Here is a 26,341-nt window from a genome sequence, read left to right on the forward strand (position 1 = left end):
TTATACAAAGTTAATCTTTCCATATCATGAATATTAAGAGTAGAGCACATACCTACAGACGCTGGTTAAAATGAATGGTCTTTGAGATTCAAAATAATATTCGGGAGGGCGCAAACTTCTGCCAGGCAAAACAGTTTACATTTCAGATCCCACTGATAGGCCCGATTTGGATCCTGACCTGAACCAAAATCGAATTGACTTGTTCTTGTCACCTAACCCACTGATCCACCTTGTTTCGTCCGAATGTCGACAATTTTTTGAGATATGTATAGTGCTATGTATCTGTTTTTGCCCTGTCTCTCAATGGTGGATAATCACTTAAAAAAATCTTATATCCAGAATTGGATCTTTACCAAAATCGAAACAATTCTTCATTGTCACACACCCAACCTGTTCATCAAATTTCATCTGAATCCATTGACAACTTTTTGAGATATCCTGTTCACAGACAAACAGATCAGACAAACAGACAGGGGTGAAACAAAACCTCTGCCCACCTTCAGCGGCAGAGTTAACCAACCATCACATTAGAGAGAGTGCAAGAGAGAAAAGAGATAAATAGAAAAGATACATCAGATACTTCTAACTTGAGTTATGGTCAGCTAAATTGGTTTCAAAGTTCACATTGACCTGTTGAACCCAAAATTTAATCAGTTCATCTTTGTACTACAGCCTATATTTGTGCCAAGCTTGGATGAAATCTCTTCAGTGGTTCACAAATTATCGCAGTATCATAGATTTTCAATTAAAGGGAACATCATCTGTGACCCTTATAACTTTTACCTATTGAACTCAGAATGCAATCAGTTCATATTAGTATGACATTCCATATCAGTGGCAAGTTTGGGTGGAATCCCTACTGTGGACAAGTCCCATTCACAAGTTATCATGGCAACAAAAAACTGATAGTGGAAGCATGGATGGACAGACAGCTTGAAAACATAATGCCTCTGGCTCTCAGCTGTGGAGGCATTAAAATTCTAAATTATCTCTTCGATTTTCTTATATTATCCCTTTTTGCAATTTTTGCCTTTTATACCTGCAAACAAAAGATGAGTTCCTTTTTTAATTTATTTCCTTTTTTGCAATTAAAAAAAAAATTTAACTACATCTCACACTATTTGTTTTAATGACAGTCTCCTGGTGCATGGTTTTGACTGAGCATACAGATATGGGTTTGATCAGAGTTTGATGTTTACATCTAGGAGATGATATTTATGTATAAAAATGAGCACATTAATCGATTCTGCCAACATCAATACAGAATACGAGATATGATCCTGAGTTGACAGCATCGTGAAGCAAGCATGCAGAGTGCAGAAATCTTGAAGCAAATGCATGTTGGACAAGAATTCCATGATGAAATCTGTCTGCTGATTGCATCATGATTGAAGCATGGCTCTCCTGCTGATCCTCTCTAGTATCCCTGGACATTAAGGCAGGATTTTGAAACAAAGCCAAGGTACCAAATGCCTACTTGTTTGAAAGACAATGTGTGAGGCCTTTGAAGTCCCCCAGTGAATGCGATCAGATAACTTTGAACTCTGCGTCCTGTCTGCCAGAATGGCAGTGCTTGAGGCTCAATTGAATATGGAGCATCCCGTGAGGATGCTTGGCATTTTTAACGAGAAAAAAAACGAGCGTGTCTAAATACTCTCGTTATCAGGATTACAATTAAGTTGATTGAACCAAAATGAAAAGCTAATTGTGCTGAAATGGTTTTAATAGCATGGCATGATGTGGAACCAGGAGACCATGTCATCTTTAAGAAATAGATAATTTATTAATCGAACAGGACAAAATAAACGGAAGACATTGACTCATGGAGACGAAGGACAGACAGGCATTTATAATTAATTCATTAATAAACTAGAGGGGGAGCACTCGGTAGAGTGCAAAACCTCCGCCGCCAATACTGCTAGGTCACTCAAGTGAACCTGATATCCTATTCATTCAATTTGACGTCAACAGTGCTCACAGAGTTATAGTTTGCAACTTTCCCTTTTACTTTTAACTTTTACATACTCAATTCGTTCGTCATAACTAGATTCCTTGAGACAGAAATTGATTTAACGTGGGTATATCCACCTGAAGTTCCAAAATCAGCCGCAATTATAATTTTGGCATGTTTTTTTTGTTGGAAATCACTTATAACATGTAGAAATGCAAAAAAAAAAAAATCGAAATTTTGTTGAAAAAAAATTTGCAAAATTTTTTTTCTCTAACAATTTTTTTGGGGGGAGGGGGGTTGGAAATCACTTAAAACATGTAGAAATGCAAAAAAAAGAAACCGAAATTTTGCTGAAAACAAAGTTGCAAAAAAATTTTTCTCTAACAATTCTTTTTGGGGGGGGGGGGGGTTGGAAATCACTTAAAACATGTAGAAATGCAAAAAAAAAAAAATTCAAATATTTTTTCAAATTGGCCGCCATAGTACGATATTTCGAGCTAACAAAATATTGGATTTTGGACCAAGTCCAAAATCTAATGGCATGATCCTTGGACCAGACCTAACCCCCCCCCCCCCCAAGTTTCGTCGAGGAGTTTTTCCGCAATACTGTTCACAAATAAACAAACAAACAAACAAACAGAAAGGGGTGAAAACAGTAACCTCCATCCATCTTCGATGGCGGAGGTGAACAAACAAAACAAGAAAGTTGTCATGCACAGAGACTTGCGAAATAAAATTTGTTGTCATGGAAACAGCAATTTGGCAATTTCAAAAATTTGACCGAATCAAGTGTTTGCCATGATTTAATGTAATGTAAAACATAAGAAATCTGATTAGAGAAGTTTCTAATGATGGCCTAATAGGTGTTTTTCACGTTTTGGATGGCCTTGAACTTTGACTAATTTTGACTGGATATTACACACATGATACACATGTGTACAAATAAGATGTGTAGGTTTCAATTTGACGTATTGAAAAATTATTGAGGTAGGCAAAAAAAAAAATATTTCAATCAATGGAATTACAAACTATTAGAATATTTCGTCTCATTTACCAAATACCACTATCATCTCCGCCTCTATTGCTGTCTCCACTCCAGCCTGAACTTATTTCTAGCCGGCCCAACATCCAGTGTTTTAGATTCAATGATTCACGAAAAATATGTTAGTTATTTATTTAGTTATTATTATATTAAATTAGGGTATGGTGAGATGTGAATCCGTACACTTCTGAACTTCCTAGGTGAAAATGGACTGCATTTTCGAACTCAGTGGGGTCGATTTACTCTAAGAAATGTTTAGACGGACAACAAATTAATTATAGATGAGAAAATATCTAAGTGAGTAGGATTAGTTACTCAATTGCGGCTGTATGGACATGTGGCTCGTTTTCCTGATGCTGATCCTGCTCACCAGATTCTCTCAGCGAGGGAGTCTCATGAGTGGAGGAGGCCAGTGGGCCGACCACGTGCCTCATGGTTGCAGCAGGTTGACCATCATCTCAAGGAGATGGGGATGGGCCTGGCATCTGCCTGGGGGATGGCCAGACGGAGGCCCCTGGAGTACCGGCGGAAAGTGGACGCAGCGACGCGCTGTTCTGGCACATGCTCCCATGCCTAACTCGACCTGTTACTCAACTCCAGTAATGATAAATCTTGTTTTAGGTCATATTTTCGAAATGGTAGTGAATTCAATGTCGGTGCAGTCATTTCTTAGAGTAAATCGACCCCATAGAGTTCGAAAATGCACTCCATTTCCACCTCGGACATCCAGAAGTACCCGTAATCGTACCTGACCATACCCTAATTCATTCAAGTCATGAGACTAAAAGTCATCATATGGAGTGAACTCTAAATGACCTCCGATCAAGTTAAAAAAATTTATGTGTGTTATTGGATCATATTAGAATAATTATAAGCTTGTGGAGCAACATTCAATTTTTTTCGACTTTTTTGGACCACCCGAGTATGTGTGTGTATATATATATATATATATATATATATATATATATATATATATATATATATATATATATATATATATATATATATATATATAATACACTACCAGTCAAAAGTTATGGAACACCACCATTTTTCCATTTTTTTACTGAAATTTAAGCAGTTTAATGTTTCAATGTACTCTAAAATTAAAGCATTGAATAAATAAACAATTGCAGATAAAAAAAATAAATCATGGAATCGCTTTGTTAAACAAAATTTAATCTAAATTTTTGACTCATCAAAGTAGCCACCTTTTGCAGATATAACAGCTGAACATACTCATGGCATTCTTTCGGCAATGGAAATCAAATATTGTTCGAAAAGCTCTTCCCAACACTGTTGCAGAAGTTCCCACAAATGTGTTGCACTTGTCGGTTGCTTTGCTTTCACCCTTCTGTCCAGTTCATTCCAAACCAGCTCGATGGGGTTTAAGTCTGGAGACTGTGCTGGCCATTCCATGATTTGAAGCCTACAGTCTTGTTCTTTTCTTCTAAGGTAGTTCTGACATAGCCTGGAGGTACGTTTCTGGTCATTATCTTGCTGTAGGATGAACCCCCTGACCAACTAGGCATAGATCAGAGGGTATTGCATGGCGCTGCAAAATGCTGCGGTAGCCATTTTGGTCCAGATTGCCAGTCACTCTGTGCAAGTCACCAACTCTGGATAGAGCAAAAGAGCCCCAGATCATCATGCTTCCTCCTCCATGATTGCCAGTTTGTGTCACACACTGAAGAACCATCCTTTCGCCTACTTAACGGCATACAAAAACGCTGCGTGATGAACCGAAGATTTCAAATTTTGATTCATCGGTCCATAAGACCATCCAATTTTCAGTAGTCGACTGGTGGTGCTTCATGGCCCAGGCAAGCCTCTTTTTCTTATTTTGCCATCTGAGCAATGGCTTTCTTACTGCCACTCGACCTGCCAAACCTGCAGCTCGAAGTCTTTTCTTCACAGTTGAAACTGAGACTTCCTTATTTCAACCAGTGTTAAGCTGTGCTTGAAGCTGCTGTCCTGTGAGCCACCTATCATGCAAGCTGTTGACTCAGAAACTTGTCTTCTGATTGTGTTGTGGCTTTGGGTCTGCCAGACCTCTTCCTGTCACAGTTTCCTACAGTTTCCAAGTGCGTTTTGATGGTTTCGGAAACTGTACTCACTGACACCTTGGCTTCTTTGCAATTTCTCTAAAGGAAAGACCTACACTTTGAAGGGTTATAATGGTCTGTCTGTCTTCCTTTGTTAATTGTCTTTTTCTCCCCATTATGATAGCAATATACTACTTCCTGCAGTGCAATATTGTCCAAATAATGCTTCAGATGGTGTAGCAACACAGTCTATTCCAACAATGCTTTTATACAGACAGAGGGTTTGTAACTAATCAACAAAAGTTGGGACACCTGTAGGAATTGTTGGCATCAACTTTCAAGGCTTAATTTACTTCCATTGCTGCAGAACAGCTGTAGTTGCTGAACCATTACTTGCTCCCTGAAAAGGGCCTTTTTAACAACTCTTAAATTTACATTATTTATCAGTTTTTGGAAACCTAACCTTTTTTTTAACCTCTGGCAGTTTACCGCTTAGCTTTGTACCATTTCAGGTTATTCACTGGACTTGAACTGCTTAAATTTCAGTTTGTTCAGCTTAGCTTAAAACTTAAGCTTAAATTGTTTCAGCTTAAACTGAAAAATGGGGGTGTTCTAAAACTTTTGACCGGTGGAGTACCCTTTCGACCTTTTAGACCTCACAGACCTTTTAGACCCACATATACCCCCTCTAGTATTTATACCTTTACATCCCTTAGATCCATAACATTTAGACTCTCTCGAGTCTAGACCCATTAAACCCCTTTATATGCACACCACACAAACTTCTATAGAATATTCTTGCAATATACAGACAATAGTTTTTTCAGCAAGCAATGAGCAAACTCCACCTGACTGGATGGTGGATACTGTGCTCATTATATACAGTACGTAATACATGTTTGGTCAGTTTAATTTATTAAAGTGAACACTCATGTCAGCAAATGACTTGCAGATTACACCAATTATTCACAAACATCAAAAAAGTCGATTTTTCTCACTTTTTTCCTAATGTTTGTTTCATTTGTCTCTTGTCTGACCTGAATAAAACAATAAAGGAGAGTATTTTATTGAATAGGCAAAGATAGATAAAATCATTTTCAAATTTTGAGGTAATTAAACATTATCAAGGCAAGAGGTTTTAACTTTACTGTTTTGCAGCCACCAGTTTATTCCAAATGCAAAATGCAGGGGGAAGTGTGGAAGGAAAGGGTAACTGGATGTTTTGAGATTAAAAATGAAAAACAAAGGAATGAAATGGAGGAGTGAAGAAAGGGTAAAAAGAGGAGCGAAGAAAAGGATATGTCTGTGTCATGAGAGTGCATGGTGTCAACATTCTGCCACTTTGTGTGTATAAAAAATAAATGCCCCAAAGGGTGTGACTTTAACAATCACAAGAATAGGAAAGTACAATTGTGATTACTCACATTCTATCCAGGGAGTTCATACTTCCTTTACTTTTGCTCCTAAAAAAGAAAATTTTAAGCATAATAAATCATCTTTTTCATGTTCAAGTGCACATCTTACTTTAATGAAACTTCAGAAAAAAAAAACATTTTAGAATCAAAATGAAACAAACACATGAACAAATTTCCAGGTTTGTGTTAATCGTTCTTCTTCAAAAACAAATCAAAAGCCTGTTTATCTCATATATTGTTGAAAAATTATAGAATGCTAATGCTGTAGCTTTCTATTGAACAGTATTTCTTCGAAGCTTTGTCACAATATTGTTGTACCAATTTTGGCAGTGGACACTCTTGGATATCATAACAAGACGAGTACAATAATAAAATTGTGAAATAACAACAAAATCAGACAGGAAATTAATCCATTGATGCTTCTGCATTACACAGAGAAACAACATTGAAACAACAGTGCATTTCCATCACATTGAGACACAAGGAACTTTGATGCAGGAGGAGGCCATTTTGCCCATCAAGCCTGTGCTACATCAAGACCATATTAATTAAATTCAACAGTTTATCAACTGAAATTCAAAGGAGGAGAGGTAAGGGAGGGTGAGTGAGGATAAGAATAGTGGGGCATGGACAAACATCACCAGGGTGATACATACAGGTATTTGCAATTTTTTCAGGGTGCTGGCGAAAGCTCGCCTAATCTTTGCAAAAGACACCGTGGAATCTTTAACGTCCACCAACTAATGCCGGCAGATGAGATGCCCAGTTTAACATCAATCTGTGAAGCGGCATAGACAATGATGAATTACCTTTCCTGTGAAACACCGGGGTGACGCTTTATAGTTTGGCCAACATTCAAACCCAGGCTAGACAGCTTGGTGTACATCGAGGCGAGGTCATACTGGCAACCCTTTTTAGGTCATCTTTTCGAGCATAACCTAATAATATGGGTGTCGATGTCCTTCGATCCGTCTGTCCGTTCACAATGAAATTGAAGCGGGAGATCTGGTCATTAGTGATCCTGATAGAGGTCAATTTGACATAGACGATGGTATGACTTTCAAGGTCACCGAAGGTCAAGGTCACGAGGCCTTTGAAGTTGCGAAAATGATGATTTTCAAATTCTATCTCCTCTGCCATTTCTCAAGCGATCTTGAATTTGATTGTAGCATATGAATCTATGGGACAATATCTAAATTTGGTCAGGCCGGATTTTCGATATTCGCTTTCGTGTCACGTGACTCCAAAGTTGGCAAAAAATGCGAAATTGACGATTTTCAAAATCTATCTCCTCCGCCATTTCTCAAGCGATCTTGAATTTGATTGTGGCATATGAATGTATGGGACAATATCAAATTTGGTCAGGACGGATTTTCGAATTTCGCTTTCGTTTTCGCGTCACGTGACTTCAAAGTTTGCAAAAACTGCCCTACCTTCAGGAGGCTATATATTCTCTACTGGGCATGGTAAAAGTTAGTGAATGGTGTCATTGCATAGCAGCTGACCTTGTCTTTCATGTCCATTCGAAAGAATACCGATATCTTCGAATACGTACACGTCACGTGACTTTGAATTTTGCGAAAACTGCTTCATGTAGTTGCAAAATGACGATTTTCAAAATCTATCTCCTACATTTCTTAAGTTATCTTGAATTTGATTGTGGCATATGAATCTATGGGACAATATCTAGATTTGGTCAGGCCGGATTTTCGATATTCGCTTTCGTTTTCGCGTCACGTGACTTCAAAGTTGGCCAAAAATCCCTCCTGACCGGAGAACACGACACCCGAGTAACAGGAACTCATGTTTGTTTCTCGCAGAGAAGACCGTCACTCCCGCACAGGTGTATTTTTAAATATATATCTTCAATAATAAATGTCAGTGTGTCATTCACTCAGTCTGCCAGTCAGTCCGTCAATGTGTATAACTCCTTCATAACTCCAAAACCATGAAACCCAATGGCCTGAACCTTTGCATGCATACAAAGGGAACTCAAAGTAAGTGCATGAATGAAAATTGGGTGTTTGGGTTAATTTAAACACCCCTTTTGAAGATGATTAACGTTCTTATTTAATTATCCTTTATCAAAGCATCATCCTTGGTCAACCACTTTGTCAGCCCTCTCTCATCTCCCTGGGGTCTTAATTCGCCATTTTATTGGCCTGCTCGAAAACTTCTCAACTTGGAACAGGCTGAAACGGTTTCTTATTGATAAAGCGCTCAAATTTATTTTTCACTTTCCTTACTTATGTCATTGAATTCCTCATCTTCATACCTACGAAGCTCTGGATACATCGCAATGCTTATAAACACCCAAAGAAGCTGATCTTAATGGCTTTATTTCATTTCCACAAATGTGATAAGCTCTAGAATCTCTTAATCTGAGTCGAATTTCAAATTTTAAACCTGAATTATCAGCAGTACTGATTGCTAAAAAAAAGTGTTTATTTGTCCAATTCGGACATTGCTGGACATTTCAAGCGGCTCTGGGTGCATGGTGTGTATGTGACCGATCGGCGGTCGCTAATCACTTGCCAAGCCATCCGTTCCTCATCAACTATTTTGTTGGAGTGCTTAAGCCACTTGGCGAGCCGCTACAAGATGCTTGGATGTTCGTTTGCAAGACATGATGATACATGGCAAAAGTACCCAAACTGTCCATCTGCACAACACAATAAAAAAATACATCGATCGACATACAAAGTTCAGGTCCCACCCATATTGTGCCCCGCAGTGTCATGCGGTGCTAAGCCTGTCATTCCTCATCAATGGATGGATGGAGGGATATATATATATATATATATATATATATATATATATATATATATATATATATATATATATATATATATATATATATATACATATACAGTGTGTACATACACAGGGAGTTTCAAAAAAAGTGGACGGTTTTAGCAGCCTGATATTCTGTCGTTTCTGATGTTATACCCCTCTTTCTTGTAGGTTATGGCGGTGGTGGTATGCCATTTCGAACAAGGAGTTAGTAGGATGCTACGTCAACTATTGTATTCAGTGGAACATAAAGTGAAAATCGTGACTTTGTGGTTTGACACAAAATTCGACGTGCAAGTAGGCCAACGATACCGTCAGTATTACACTGTTCACACCCGTAATGGACCTTCCAATGGGAGCATTCAGCGGTTTGTGATGCACTTCCAAGCACAAGGAAGTGTGAAAAATCCAAATAAAGGCAACAGTGGTTGCCCATCAAGTGTTACCAAGGACTAAGGGAACATTGATCTTGTGAGAGATTCTGCGATCGAAAGTCCTCAGAATTCCAACCATCGGCACCGAGAACTGGCGCTCTCCGCCGCATCTGTGTGGCATATTCTCACTTCTGAACTCAAGCTCGACCCCTACATCATATATGTAAGGCATAAACGAACACTGAATGGCATGGCAAGCCAAGTAACAATGTGTGATTGGTTCATTGACTGAATGGAAAGGGACCGAAATTGGATCAAATTATTGTGGTTCAGTGATGAAGCACACTTCCATTTGAGTGGGGTATTCAACAATCACAACAACATCTTCTGGGGTGCTGAGCCTCCTGGGGAAGTGTCTGAGATGTCTCTTCAGGGCCCCAAGTCCACTTGCTTTTGTACATTGAATGCCAGACGGGGTATGCTGGGACCGTATTGGTTCGACAATACCAATGGGAAGACGGTGAGAGTCAACGGCAAGTGGTACTGGAAGGTCTTATGCCGATTCCATGCTGATCTCGCTCAACTACCACCTCCAAACCAACTCAGACTTGCATGGTTCATGCAGGACGGTGCCCCATTGCACTCTGCAAGGTGAAACCATCGACTTGCTCCACCAGCTGTTTGGAAATCGTGCTCCACCAGCTGTCATCAGCCTGGGCACAGTGCATCAGTGGGCGCCCAACAGCCTGGATTTGAATCCATTGGACTTTATATTTTGGGGTGCTGCCAAAGGTCAAGTTTACGCTCACAAACCATGAACCAGGGCTGTCACGAAGCAGATGGTGGAGGATAACCTGAAGCTCCCACTCCAGTTACTTGCAAGCGAGTTGTGGAGAATTTTGGAGTCAGGATCAAAGCTTCCTTGAACAGAGGCAAAGCACACAATGAAAATGCCAATTACAAGTAGTCTGATTAGTGCTTGGAAAATGGAATGGTGTATGCTTTCCATCAATGTTTCATTGAACTTACTGCTTTTTGTAATTTTTCTACAATAAAACATTCAAATAGTCGACTTTTTTGAAACACGCTGGAAATATATATATATATATATATATATATATATATATATATATATATATATATATATATATATATATATATATATATATATATATATATATATATATATATATATATATACATACATATATTGTTATGGTTGTGGAAATTCGCAAACCACAATTCAGGTCCCGTAGGTGAGATATCACTTAAGTACATGTGTAGTTAGCCCCAAACCCGTTGTTTAGAGGGAATAAATGTGATCCATCCGGGCTGTGACGCTTTGAGTTAGCCATTTTTTCTGTTCTATCTTTTATTTCAAACAAACAGCATCTCAACAACCACGCCATCCCTACCACAGCGCCAACCACACTACAACCACGCCACCTCCACCATCAACGCTACCACATCTTCGCCACTCACCATTCAGTAGGCCCTGTGCGGTTATGATCTCCGGGAACAAACAAAAACCAACAACTATGCTCGGGGGTTTTCCCGCCTGTTTTTCCCGTCGAGGTTCACCACGCTCGGTGTGGAGGAGGGGCGATGCAGGGGTCAAAGGTGAGAAAAGGTGGGGGCCTCTTTTTGGGGGAATAATTCCCTGGCTCTGAGCCAAGACTGACTCCCCCGGCCCCCGCATGGCGCGGGGTGGAGGGAAAGCGAGAGGTCACGCCCCCCCTTCAAGAGGCTCTCTCCAAGAAGCTCGAAGGGAGGCGGGGCCGAAAATGGGGCGGAGCGAAGGGCGGAGCCCCGCGCTACAAAAGGCGGACAGGACGGACCATGAGGAGTGGTTGGTCAAGAGTTGGTTGGTCGAGAGTTGGAGTGAGTGGTTGGTCGAGGGTTGGTCTTCATGGTTGTCTTCTGGTTCGAGTCGCGAGCTTGTTGTCCCTGCCTTGCTTCGTTGACCCGTACGCGAGCGCGGAAAATAGCGCCGAACAAACCCCGTCCGTTTCCCCAAAACCCCGTCCGTACCGTCGAGCAGACCACACGAGCGACACGCGGCACGAGCTCGCGGAGCACGCCGGAGAGGCTCGGAGTTGCGGTCGCAAAAGGGGGACTCGACGCGCTCAGGGAAGTCGCGACTTCCATTTATTTTGGGTTCTGTGTAAACGTGTGTGTGTGGCGATAGTATGGTGAAGTAAAATTGTATAAGTGTTGCCGTGTGTCGGTCTTAGTCGGTAGTATCTCTGCGTCATTGTTTCTTTTGTTGCATTTGATATATGTGCATTCTGTTTGGCTGTATATGTGTGCTCTCTGTGTGCCACGGAATAAATGTGCATTATGTTGAACTGTTTTCCCGTTTCGCTTCGTCTTTTCTTTAATTGAATCTCCATCTTGCTTCACGTAACGGGTTCGTCATGGGCTTAATACGCCCGATAATTAATCGGAACCGTCGAGGCCGACGATAACACCGCTCGGTTATCCCGATAGTACGGAATGGACCGATTAAGCGGCCCGTGTCCGGAGTCGACCTGCGGCGATGTGCGATCGCCCGGTCTACCATCCGCGTGGGTACTTAGGTAGGTCGAGTTTGGCGAACAACCCTATCCCACGCGGGTGGCCGATTGGCACGATCGTGGTGAGGCCGAAAGGCCCACCCGTGACTAGCTCCCGGCGTTAGTCTGAGAGGGTCACGACAGAATTGTCCGTCCGGTGGGCGACGTGCCGCGATTCTTGTCACGTGGCCGATCGCACGCCGGCGGGCGCGAATTCGCAACAATATATGTATATATATATATATATATATATATATATATATATGTATATGTATATGTATATACAGTCATGCGCTGCTTCACGACGTTCCGGGCAACGACGGATCGCATATACGACGGATCTGCCAGCTTTGCAAAAAAAAAAAAAAAATGTTGCTGAAAAATTCCTATCGCCGAGTGATGTTTTCGACGTAGCGCTGTCAGTCGTATAAAAATAGCACGTACAATTATGTACGCTGTACAGTACATAATACTTCATAATGATAATAAACGACAGTGTGGCCCTGTTATAATGCGATCGTTGAGGTCCATAAAATGTCATCGCGAAAAAAACAGGATCGTGCTAAATCGGGATTCAAGGAAATCGGCTTTCAAACTGAACCAATGTTTCCACGTTTACCTTTGAGCAAGTAAATTACCTTTGAATTGAAGAATTCCGTGAATAAATCGTTGTTACAGTCGAAATTAAAACAAATTTATTTTTAGTGAAGCTTTTCATGTTGTTAAAACAATCGCACTGTTCCGAAAATATATATCACAATTGACAGGAGCTCGTTTCTTCATTTATAAATTATAACATCGATACAATGATTACGTATTTATAAAATCCAAACTGTGGTGAATTGAGGTGAATTGAGGGACATGACGCGGGATCACATGTTGTGCGTCTCGCGTATAAGGGGAGGTCTCCGCGGTGCGGGGTGATTGTCCCCGGGGCATTGCCATTTACATCGGCTGTTCACTTGGTGCTCATTGACTGAAGGTGCTCATTGACTGGTGAGAATGGAGATTATATCGAACTCCGTGCTTACGCGGATTTATTCTGCGATGATTAATTGCACATGTATACGTTACTGCTTATGTACTCCTAGCTGAACCTGTATTCCCCGGTGTGCCCGTAGAAGCGGCTCCAATCAAATGGAATAAAGCCTAAACTCTGAAGGTTCTTCTCTCGCTCTCACTTCAATTTATTCCATTTGGTTTTCTCGGCTCTCTCAACCAACGATGGACAAGATCTACAAACCAGAGAGGTTCGACGCAGACCCAAACGCGACTGACGCAGAAATGAAATGGTCGCATTGGTTCTGTTCCTTCTCACACTATCTGACCATCATCGAGGAGGGAGCTGACAAATTTGCCGCTCTCGTGAATCATGTCTCGCCCAGCGTGTACAGGCTCTTCTCGGAGTGCGACACTTACGAAGCAGCGATCGACGTGCTGCAGGCGCTCTACGTGAAGCCCAAGAACGAGGTATACATACGACATCTTCTCAACACACGCAAGCAAGCAGCCGGGGAGACAATCGATCAGTTCCTGCAAGCTCTGAATCAGCTGGGAAAAGACGGCAGCTTCCGGGCCGTAAGCGCCGAGGAACACCGAAAGGAAGCGACACGGGAGGCATTCATCCAAGGACTCAGATCAGCCCACATACGGCAACGCTTACTAGAGAAAGCGCAACCCACTCTTGACAAGGTCGTCGATCAGGCACGAGCGATGGATACGGCTCAGCAGCAATCTGAGTCATTTGGGACACCGATGCTGCTAATGAACGCTGCTACGATGGGAACCCAAGGAACCCCACTGGCACAGACACAGCCAGACATAGGGGATGGAGAAACACCCGAGGAGCCGGATACCCAGGCCACGTCAAACTCCTCAGCAACTGCTCCGGTTGGTAAATGCTTCTTTTGTGGGTACAAAAGGCACCCTCGTCAAAAATGCCCCGCCAGAGATGCCACATGCATGAATTGCGACAAGAAAGGGCATTATGCCAGGGTATGTAAATCCACTCTAAGGAGAAATAAACCCACTTCTGCGGCTCTCTACTCGCAAAATAAATTAACTGCAGCCTCACTGGGGAATCTATCCAAGGCTATCATCAACGTACGAATTAACGGGCATATGGCTGAGGCACTGATTGATACCGGTAGCTCTGAAAGTTTCGTCAACAGCTCGCTAGTAAAGGGCAGGAAATGGATAATCCACCCGACAGACAATACGGTATGCATGGCCGCCACCTCACTACAATCCCGCGTACGAGGGTACTGCAATGTTGAATTGGACGTAAAAGGGTACACGCATCGGGATGTAAGGGTACTGGTGCTTCGTGATTTGTGCGCAGACGTAATTCTGGGTCATAATGTCCTCAAGCAGCACACGAGCGTCGAAATACCCTTTGGAGGAAGCAAGCCTCGTCTAATTTTAAATGCGTTGACCACCGTGGAGGTGACGTCCCCCCAGCTGTTCGCTAACCTGTCGCCGATCTGCAAACCGATAGCGATCAAATCGCGGCGATATACCACTGCTGACATGAATTTCATCACTTCGGAAACCAAGCGATTACTGGAAGAAGGAATTATAGAACCGAGGGATTCGCCATGGCGCGCACAGGTGTTGGTGACCAGCAGCCAGAACCATAAGAAACGAATGGTTGTCGATTATTCCCAAACGGTCAATCGCTTTACCCAACTCGATGCCTACCCCCTGCCGCGCATAGACGAGATGGTCGAACGCGTGGCCAATTATAAGGTATTCAGCACCATCGACTTGCGAAGCGCCTATCACCAGATTCCCATCCGAGAGGAAGACAAACCTTACACCGCATTCCAGGCAGGGAGGCGCCTCTACCAGTTCAGAAGGATACCATTCGGTGTCATGAATGGAGTAGCTTGCTTCCAACGAGTTATGGACGACATCATTTCAGATGAAAACCTCAAAGACACTTTTGTTTACGTGGACAATGTCACAGTGTGCGGTAGGGATCAGGGGGAACATGATATGAATCTGGACAGATTCTTGGGCATTGCTAGAAAATATAATCTGACTCTCAACTATGAGAAATGCGTATTCTCGGCAAGGTCAATTGACCTTCTTGGCTACACAATAGCCGACGGCACAATTAAGCCTGATCCTGAACGATTGCGCCCGCTCCGTGAGCTACCACCACCTCAGGACCTGCAGACGATGCGCCGGGTGATCGGCATGTTTGCTTACTATGCGAGATGGATTTCGCAATACTCCGAGAAAATACATCCCCTAGTGCATTGCAAAAACTTTCCACCAGATGCCGCTGTTGTGACAGCTTTCCACAACCTCAAAGACGATATCAGTAATGCCGTGGTTTTATCGATCGATAGCTCGGTGCCCTTCGTGGTGGAAACCGACGCTTCAAATCACGCCATAGCTGCTACGCTTAATCAGTCTGGGAGACCCGTCGCGTTCTTCTCGAGAACTCTCTCTGGAAGCGAGCAGAGACACTCAGCGATAGAGAAGGAAGCGTACGCCATCATCGAAGCGCTGCGGAAATGGAGACATTATTTACTGGGAAACCACTTCACGCTCGTTACGGACCAACGATCCGTGGCATTCATGTTTGATGGGAAAAATAACGGGAAAATTAAGAATGAAAAAATTATGAGATGGCGGATAGACCTAGCTTGCTACAGTTACGACATTGTTTACCGGCCCGGTAAGGAAAACCCTGCTGCAGATACCTTCTCTCGGGTCTACAGTTCGGCAACAATCAGTCAGGCTTTGCAAGACCTACACGTGTCTCTCTGCCACCCAGGGGTAACCAGAATGGCACATTTCGTGCGCAGACAAAATCTTCCCTATTCTGTTGAAGATATTGTTGCAGATTCGCGCCCGCCGGCGTGCTGACGGCCACGTAACTCGAATCGCGGCACGTCGCCCACCGGACGGACAATCCAGTCGTGACCCTCTCGGACTAACGCCGGGAACCAGTCACGGGTGGACCTTTCGGTCTCACCGCGATCGAGCCAATCAGCCCCCGCGTGGGATAGGCTTGCTCGCCAAATTCGACCTACCTAAGTACCCACGCGGAGGGTAGACCGGGCGATCGCACCTCGCCGCAGGTCGACTTCGGACACGGCCCAATTAAGCGACCCGTTCCGTACTATCGGGATAACCGAGCGGTGTTATTCGTCGACCTCGACGGTTCGATTAATTATCGGGCGTATTCAGCCCACGACCAACCCTTTACGTGAAGCAAGATGAGGATTCAATGAAGGAAATGACGAAGCGAAGCGGGAAACAGTTCAACACAAAGCACATTTATTCGCGCTGAACGGAAAGCACACATATTCAATTCCACCAAAAGCACACAGAAAAGAAAAACACAATTCAATTTACACAAAAAGCAAATGTAAAAGCGAGGACACAATGCAGAGCTAATACCGACTACCGAGCACACGGCAACACTTATACAATTCTACTTCACAGACGGCGCCGACAACACATACCCAAAACCAAGGAAAAGAATACCCTCAAGGATGAGGCGGGCCTGAGGCCGAGACCGGATCGGGCCTACCCGTCTGGTGATGAGACGTGGAGCGGCGATGGTGCCTCAACTCCGCGGGCCTCGCGGGCAGTGTCTGGTAGGGGGTGGGAGAGGGGCCCCCTTGGTCGCACTATCTCAGCGCGGGGGGAAACAGGAGGGGGTTGCTGATGCTCGGGGTATAGAGGATTTTTATTGCCCCGCAACGAGCATCTCCACCTCGGCCAGGTCGCGCTGTCGGCCTCCCTGGGGTGCAGCTCCCTGCACGACGCGAGCACCCCCTCGTCTGCCCTCGCCGCCTCTCTCCACAGCTCCGTCCCTCCGCTCCGACTCCAACGCACACGACGACCAGCTCCTTCTTGCCAACTCCACCGCCCGCGAAGTCTTAACTCTCTGTTCTCCCTCGACTCTACCACTCACTGACTGACGAACACGGTCGCTATATCAGCCCCGTGGCTTCGCCCTCTCATCTTTGACCCCCTCCTTCACCTTTCACCTCGCTCCCCATTGGCCCGAGAAAAAGTGGGCGTGAATGCTTTTTGATCCATAAATTTGCATATATCGATCGCCCTCCAACGCCCTGGGGGCGGGGCCAATTCGCCCCTCGCTCACCGATTGGACGGCAAAAAGTGGGCGTGTGTCGTTTTTGATCCGTTTTTGAAGCACAAAATCCGTGATTTTGTACACGCTGTTCGGCGCGCGCCCTGCACGAGTCCAACACCGGTACCCACAAGCGGCGCAAGAACGGTGGCGATGCGACGGTTGCGAGGTGTGACGTGAAGGTCGTGGCGGTTGTGGTGAAGCGGCGTTGTGGTTGGTGGTTGATGTTGTGACTGTGGTGGTAATCATGGCGGTTGGTCCAAATTAAAGATAGTAAAATAAAAACGGCTATCCTGAAGAGTCGCAGCACGCATAAATGACATGTATTCCCACTAGACAACGGGTTTGGGCCTAACTACACATGTACTTACCGAGATATCTCACCTAAGGGACCTGAATGGTGGTTTGCGAATTTGGTAACCACAACACTACCCCCTCCCCTTTTTAGACTCGTCCCGAGTCGTCAAATTTTCGTGTGCCATCATGTGTAGTTTTCCCCTAGTACATTTTACCTACGGATCCCTGAGTGCGACATTCATGGTATTCGTGTCCCCAAAATAAATAACCTGAGGGCTGCGTAACTACCTAAACAAACTCACTCACACGGACGACTTAAATAAAATTGCCGGCGCTAAGACATACATGCCGGGGGCGCACTCATATGTACAGTACATCTTACCCTTAACTTACAAATTTTACACTAAACCATGGCCCAGGATCATTGAACTCTGCAAAAAGAAAGCAGTTAGCAGGGAGCCAGGCTGCCCGCATGCAGTCTCTGGCTCAAACAATGCAGGTGACAGGGAACGTGGCTGGCTGCTCACACGCAGTCCAAGGCCTTCCCTTTTGAACTGAACGCAGTGAACCACAACGGTGCATGGGCTGCACAACGCAGTCTCCGTGCCAGCTCAAGTGGCACACGCAATGAGCACAACGAATGGATGCATGAACACAAACACGGTGCACGGGCCGCCACTGCAGGCCCGTGTTGTCGCTGCCAACAGGGCAGTTCTCGCAGCTTGCAAACTGTTGCCTTGCGGATCCTGGCGCACATGGAAATGAACAGGGGGGGGGGGGCAAAGCAAAATTGAACGGGGCTGGTGAACGTGGGCAGTGGGCATGGCATGGCAAAGGTGAGCAGGCAAACACAGCCCGCAGAAGAAGGCCGCTGCAGGCAAACACAGCCGGCAGATGAACTGGCCGGCACAGGCCTTGACGCAAAACACGGCCAGCCGATGGCACAGGCCTTGCAGCACAGCAGCTGCCGATGAAGTTGGCCGGCACAGGCCTTGAAGAAAAACAGCCAGCCGATGAAGCTGGCCAGCCTTTGCCGTTCAGTGGAGGTTGGTGGAGGGGGTGCGGTGGTGCTGGCCACTCGGAAGGCGGGCTCGGACCTACCTACCTGTCTCCCTCCTAACCTATCGCCTTTGCCTGTCACTGTACAAACCCACTCCCTTAATTTGTCAAACCCCAATTTAACCCCAACTTATTTTTTTGTTGTTTTTATTTTTACTCCCCCACTATAAATCGTCCCCTAACCCCCTTTATCGTCCTTGTTCGGCTACCCTATCCTGTCACCTAGCCTACTCCCAACCCCTACGTTCCCTTCCCGGAGGGGAATAAGGGAGAGCTAACGTCCTGTGCCGAGGCCCAACGAAGCCTCAGAATGGCCTCCCCAGAGTTCGGCGATCTTAACACCAAGTGGGTCCAGCGGCCCACAACGACAGCGAGGGGATGGATGGTGCGGAGGGGTACATCTCCTAATCTACCCTAACCATTTAACTGTTAAACTACCCCGGGGCTTTCAACAAGCGCCTCTCGCTTAAACTATTGGTTCTAACAACCCAGATTCCCGTCGCCTGTATTGGTGTCCTCACAATTTCGGGCCTCGCCCCCCAATTTTCTCTCCGTGCCCTCACACGGTCTCCTGGCTGGGACACGTGGCTCCCTTTTGCAGGCACGACCCTCTGCCGAATCTCCCGCTATGGCACCCCCGGGCACTACACTGCCTCCGAGCCTACCAGCTCCCTAACACCGGGGAGTGCCCCCCATGGCACCTCCCCTGAAACGCACACGTGGCAGGCTGGCCTCCCAGGCCCCTTTCCGAGGGTCACCCGTGCCCACAACACTGCCCACGCGGCTAATGGCGCCCCGGGCCCCCACACCAAGCAGGCGCACCCGTGCCCACTACGCTATCCCGGCCCCCTATGGGCCCTTGGCCTACCACGGCCGACTAGCCTGGTGCCCGGGGTACCCACTCAGCGATACTCACCTTTCGCAGCCACGCTCCCAAGCCCGTCAACAGGGCTCCTGCACCCCTCCAAATGGGTCTCGAGCCTACATTCCCACCAACAACAAAACAACCTCCATTTTTCAATTTGACTAACCCAGTTAACTCACTTTACTCTGACCCCGGGGGTCCCTTGGGCGGGAGTCACTCCTCCCCCCAATCACTCATCGCACCATGCATTCCCCATTCACTCCATACACACAGACCCGCTGGCCTCACTCACTCACCAAGCACATGCTTCCACTTCACTCACCAACTCTTCAACACACACACACCGCTGAACTCTGCCATCCTTCTATCTGCATCCCCTAACTAACTCGTGCTCCCACGTCGTCCCTTAAACTACAGCACGTTCCTTTTAACACTACGTAGCTAAACTACGTCCCCTCTACACATCCACAAGTCTGTCACTGTCTTCTAAATCCAAAAAAATCATTTTATTTCCCAACCTAAATCTGGCTACAATCCCTCTAACTAATCCATTCCACGGACTCCATGAGGACTTACCCCTGCCCCATGAAGTCGGTCTAACTCAGCTAACCCTTCCCCCTAACTAGTTTCCATCCTGTGCCCCGGTCAAGGGGGTCTTCCACCCCTTGCCCAGGAATCCTTTGCACCCGAAAGTGAGGCTTGCTCTTTTTTTTTTTTCATGCGCAGCACCTGCGCGGCAACTCAGGGCTCGCGCACTTTGCACCTGCCCGTGACGTCATGCAGCTGCACGTGTTCCTCGTCCCTCCTTGGACGGTACCATCCGGCCGGGATACCCCTCCTGCCGGATTCCAACCACACGTGCAGCCATGACGTCACCGTGCGCATAAAAAAAAACACAAGCCCCACGTCTCGAGGGGTTCCCCACGCGAACACATGTGCTTTGCCCGTTGGAGCTCAACACACACAATCGCGTGGAGAACCCGTCCGGTCCAAATCCGTTTACCTGCCTAAACTTTGTCCGTCCGCGGGATCGGCAAATCCACCGCGTGCGTTTCCGGACCGGGACTTCACTCTCGCAAGCGAGCACGTGGTGGCCTCGTGTGTTGCACAGCACGGACCTCGTGCTCACTGCTGGGTGAACCCGGCACGGTCCCCGAAACAACTACAGCCGCTACTCGGCTTTCTTTCGTCTGTCGCCTTCGTCGTCGCCATTCGACCCACGCACACCTGCGTGTTACGACGCACACAGTCCACTCCATCGCATTCACACCGGGAGACGCGGCTGCGTGCTCCCGCATGCCAACCGACATCTCCCTCACATACCGCTCTCTCACACACACTGTCTCCCTTGCACTCGGCCTTGCACACGGCCGTTCACTCACGCGTGCCTCACTTCTCACACAAACCATACTACTTACACACGCGGGGGAACTTACCCGCGGTGCCTCATCCACACACGCGGGGGCACTCACCCACGGTGCCTCATCCATACTCCGTGCCTCACTCACACACGCGGGGGCACTCACCCGCGGTTCCTCATCCATACACACGGCGACACTCACACACGCGGTCTCTTCCACACACGGTGCCTCACCCACACACGCGGGGGCACTAACCCGCGGTGCCTCACTCACACTCCGTGCCTCATCCACACACGCGGGTGCACTCAACCGCGGTGCCTCATCCACACACGGCGTGCTGGGAAGCACGTACTCTGGCACAATCGCCACCTCACCATTCACACACGGGGTCGCTTCCACACACGGGGACGCACTCACACCTTGCACCACACACACAGGGACAACCACACTGGGGATTCGTGTCCCCACAAGGGTCTCCGGGGCCTCTATACCCCCCAAGCTCTCCGTGCACCTGTCCACAGCACTCGTCCCCTCAACCTCGCAAAGCACGACCGAACTCACCTGGTCGTGACTCGCCTCAAGGGGGCATACTCCCTCCCCTCGTTCCTGGAGGAGGCCATCCAGGTGCTCGCACTGGGTCTCTACCCAGTCTGCCAGCTCACCCCCATTGTCCTCCACTACCTCCGTGTGTGTGTGCGCGTCACTTACCCCGTCTAATTCACCCTCTATCTCCCGTGTCTCTATACATTTATAAGTTTCTGTCGTCGTCACCTCGTGTCTCGTCTCGCACGTTTTGGTCTCCCCATTTAATTTTTCCCTCTTGGTCACCGTCGATTCCTCTGTCACGACCCTCGCCCAACACGCCCCCCGAATTATTTTTTTACCCGCCTCCACCGCGGGCCTGCCAGCCGTTGCACCCCCTTCCAGCTCGTTTGCTTCCACACGTGGAGTCGCCATTCCCAGCTCCCTGGTCACGGCCTTCATGCCCGCCTGCAGGCATCGGCCCATGTTCTGCGTCTCACCCCGTAGTTCTTTCATTTCTTTCCTTATGTTTGCTTCCATTCCGTTTATTTGCTTGTTCATTTCGTTTTTCATTTCATTTGTGTTTGTATCCATCTTTTCGTTCATGCCTTTCATTTCGTTTTTCATATTCGTATCCATCTTTTGTGTATTCACATCCATCGTCGTTTTCACTTCATTCATTTGCTTGTTCATGTCTTTCATTTCGTTTTTCATATTCGTATCCATCTTTTGTGTATTCGCATCCATCGTCGTTTTCACTTCATTCATTTGCTTGTTCATGTCTTTCATTTCGTTTTTCATTGCCGCCAGCATGGCGCATAGCTGGGCCATGTCGGGTGCGCTTGAGTGAGCGTTTCGGCAGGGGTTGGGGAAGGGTTTTGGTGGAGAGGGGGGGGGAGGTGTCATACACCGCGGCCGCTGCCGCACCCATTTCGGGCTCTGGGTTCAGTTGGGCGAGTCCGTGTTCCTGCACAATCAACATTTCCTGCACGGGGATTCCATCCTGGACCATGGATCCTACACATTCTACATCCATTTCTAATACCCCCGGCTCCCGCTCGCCTTGAGACGCCATCTTGCTTCTCGTGAAGGGTTAATTTCGCTCGCTCGTAATTTGGAGGGAATCGGGGGTCGCTTCTCTCACCCCTGGACCGATTCCCGTGAATTTAATTGGAGACAGGAGAGCCCGTTTTCCTGTTCTCCGATACCAGTGCCGCGAGGAGGGCGATGAATTTGTATCCCACTCCTGACACCTGTGTTGCGGATTTCGCGCCCGCCGGCGTGCGACGGCCACGCAACTCGAATCGCGGCACGCCGCCCACCGGACGGACAATCCAGTCGTGACCCTCTCGGACCAACGCCGGGAACCAGTCACGGGTGGACCTTTCGGTCTCACCGCGATCGAGCCAATCAGCCCCCGCGTGGGATAGGGTTGCTCGCCAAATTCGACCTACCTAAGTACCCACGCGGAGGGTAGACCGGGCGATCGCACCTCGCCGCAGGTCGACTTCGGACACGGGCCACTTAAGCGACCCGTTCCGAACTATCGGGATAACCGAGCGGTGTTATCGTCGACCTCGACGGTTCGATTAATTATCGGGCGTATTCAGCCCACTACCAACCCTTTACGTGAAGCAAGATGAGGATTCAATGAAGGAAATGACGAAGCGAAGCGGGAAACAGTTCAACACAAAGCACATTTATTCGCGATGAACGGAAAGCACACATATTCAATTCCACCAAAAGCACACAGAAAAGAAAAACACAATTCAATTTACACAAAAAGCAAATGTAAAAGCGAGGACACAATGCAGAGCTAATACCGACTACCGAGCACACGGCAACACTTATACAATTCTACTTCACAGACGGCACCGACAACACATACCCAAAACCAAGGAAAAGAATACCCTCAAGGATGAGGCGGGCCTGAGGCCGAGACCGGGTCGGGCCTACCCGTCTGGTGATGAGACGCGGAGCGGCGATGGTGCCTCAACTCCGCGGGCCTCGCGGGCAGTGTCTGGTAGGGGGTGGGAGAGGGGCCCCCTTGGTCGCACTATCTCAGCGCGGGGGGAAACAGGAGGGGGTTGCTGATGCTCGGGGTATAGAGGATTTTTATTGCCCCGCAACGAGCGTCTCCACCTCGGCCAGGTCGCGCTGTCGGCCTCCCTGGGGTGCAGCTCCCTGCACGACGCGAGCACCCCCTCGTCTGCCCTCGCCGCCTCTCCACAGCTCCGTCCCCTCCGCTCCGACTCCAACGCACACGACGACCAGCTCCTTCTTGCCAACTCCACCGCCCGCGAAGTCTTAACTCTCTGTTCTCCCTCGACTCTACCACTCACTGGACTGACGAACACGGTCGCTTATATCAGCCCCGTGGCTTCGCCCTCTCATCTTTGACCCCCTCCCTTCGACCTTTCACCTCGCTCCCCATTGGCCCGAGAAAAAGTGAGCGTGAATGCTTTTTGATCCATAAATTTGCATATATCGATCGCCCTCCAACGCCCTGGGGGCGGGGCCAATTCGCCCCTCGCTCACCGATTGGACGGCAAAAAGTGGGCGTGTGTCGTTTTTGATCCGTTTTTGAAGCACAAAATCCGTGATTTTGTACACGCTGTTCGGCGCGCGCCCTGCACGAGTCCAACACCGGTACCCACAAGCGGCGCAAGAACGGTGGCGATGCGACGGTTGCGAGGTGTGACGTGAAGGTCGTGGCGGTTGTGGTGAAGCGGCGTTGTGGTTGGTGGTTGATGTTGTGACTGTGGTGGTAATCATGGCGGTTGGTCCAAATTAAAGATAGTAAAAGAAAAACGGCTATCCTGAAGAGTCGCAGCACGCATAAATGACATGTATTCCCACTAGACAACGGGTTTGGGCCTAACTACACATGTACTTACCGAGATATCTCACCTAAGGGACCTGAATGGCGGTTTGCGAATTTGGTAACCACAACAATATTAAACAAATGAATGCTTCATGCCCTGTTTGTGCTGAACGAAAACCCAGATTCTATGGCGCGGCATCTGGCAGACTGATCAAGGCCACTTCCCCCTTCGAGAGACTAAACATCGACTTCAAAGGGCCCCTGCCGACCGAGACAGACAACAGATACATATTCACCGTTGTTGATGAATATTCAAGGTTCCCTTTCGCATTTCCGTGCTCGGATATGACCTCGGGCACTGTCGTGAGATGTCTCTCTGACCTCTTTGCTATGTTTGGGAAACCTTCGTACATACATTCAGACAGAGGGCCGTGTTTCATGTCGGCCGGGCTAAAACAATTCCTACTAGAGCTCGGCATAGCAACTAGTCGAACGACGGGTTACAACCCGCAGGGTAACGGGCAGGTGGAACGGTATAACGGGGTTATTTGGAAAGCCGTAACTCTGGCGTTGAAATCAAGAGGACTGGGCCCCGAGCGGTGGGAGGTTGCCCTTCCCGACGCTCTGAATTCCATACGCTCTTTTCTCTGCACGTCCACCAATGCAACTCCTCACGAACGAATGTTTACTCACCAGCGACGTTATGTTGACGGTCAAACGGTGCCCAACTGGCTGACCCATCCCGGAACAGTTTTCATGAAACGCCCGGTACGACAAAGCAAGTATGAACCCCTGGTGGAGGGGGTCGAACTCATTGACACTAATCCAGAGTATGCTCATGTCAGGCTCCCGGATGGCAGGGAGACCACTGTGTCGGTTCGCCATTTGGCTCCCGCAGGTACACCACCTTCTGGCACTCCTCCTTCTGACATCCCCTCCCCAGGTGTTCCCCCCCCCAGGAACTCCACCGGGCGACGGGGCTGCCACGTTCCACCCGAGAGCGATCGAGGAGTCATCCCCGGCACAAGTCGAGGCTCACCAAGAGGATCGGAAGCCTCCCTCAAGTGAAACTGCCATTTACTCCCGGAGAGGTCGACGAATAAGGCCCCCTCGACGACTCGATCTGTAAAGGGGATTATCGGCATTCTCGCTGCGCATGCTCCTATATGCTCATTATATCATATATCGATGCTCATTAGCATGCTCCTACAACTCAAAATAATCACTGCTTGGCATGTATGCTTCTGTAGATCTATTAGTCCGCGTTGCTTGAAATGTATACTCCTATAGTGCTAAAGCAATCATGGTGCGTAAGATGGGCCCCTAGTTGCATTTTAAAGATGGGGAGAATGTGGTGAATTGAGGTGAATTGAGGGACATGACGCGGGATCACATGTTGTGCGTCTCGCGTATAAGGGGAGGTCTCCGCGGTGCGGGGTGATTGTCCCCGGGGCATTGCCATTTACATCGGCTGTTCACTTGGTGCTCATTGACTGAAGGTGCTCATTGACTGGTGAGAATGGAGATTATATCGAACTCCGTGCTTACGCGGATTTATTCTGCGATGATTAATTGCACATGTATACATTACTGCTTATGTACTCCTAGCTGAACCTGTATTCCCCGGTGTGCCCGTAGAAGCGGCTCCAATCAAATGGAATAAAGCCTAAACTCTGAAGGTTCTTCTCTCGCTCTCACTTCACAAACGCTATTTATTCATCTTTCTATAATCGATGCGAGAGGAGATTGTGACCTCCTGCTAACAACACCAATGGCCGTCATGAACAGCACAAAGGTAAAACTAACGTGTCTTCCGTCTCTCATGGATGTGTGTTACAATTGCCGACAGTATTCAGTACAGTAACATGCTGTACAGGTTTGTATCCGAGGAGCAATAGGCTACACTATATAGCCTAGGTGTGTAGTTTTGTGTAAGTACGATGTTCGAAAACGAAAACGAAAAAAAAAAAATGATGTTCGCACAACGACGACGTCGCTTAGCGACGCGTTTCTCAGAACGTAACCCCATCGTTAAGTGGTGCATGACATATATATATATATATATATATATATATATATATATATATATATATATATATATATATATATATATATATATATA

General features: G+C 47.0%; 1 protein-coding gene across 1 annotated transcript in view; it reads right to left on the minus strand.

Moving 5' to 3' along the window:
- The window catches only part of LOC147022102 (chitin synthase chs-1-like), a 181,654-nt gene that overhangs the window by 79,835 nt on the left and 75,478 nt on the right, over positions 1–26,341 (minus strand). The window contains exons 11-12 of the mRNA XM_085892696.1: positions 6,463–6,501; positions 6,037–6,075 (exon numbers count right to left, since the gene is read on the minus strand). Coding sequence (XP_085748822.1) covers positions 6,037–6,075; positions 6,463–6,501 — 78 coding nt within the window. The remainder of the gene's footprint in view (positions 1–6,036; positions 6,076–6,462; positions 6,502–26,341) is intronic.

The sequence above is a fragment of the Eptatretus burgeri genome, chromosome 8 (assembly GCF_056783735.1).
Source record: "Eptatretus burgeri isolate ZD-2024b chromosome 8, Ebu_testis_v1, whole genome shotgun sequence".
Classification (NCBI taxonomy): domain Eukaryota; kingdom Metazoa; phylum Chordata; class Myxini; order Myxiniformes; family Myxinidae; genus Eptatretus; species Eptatretus burgeri.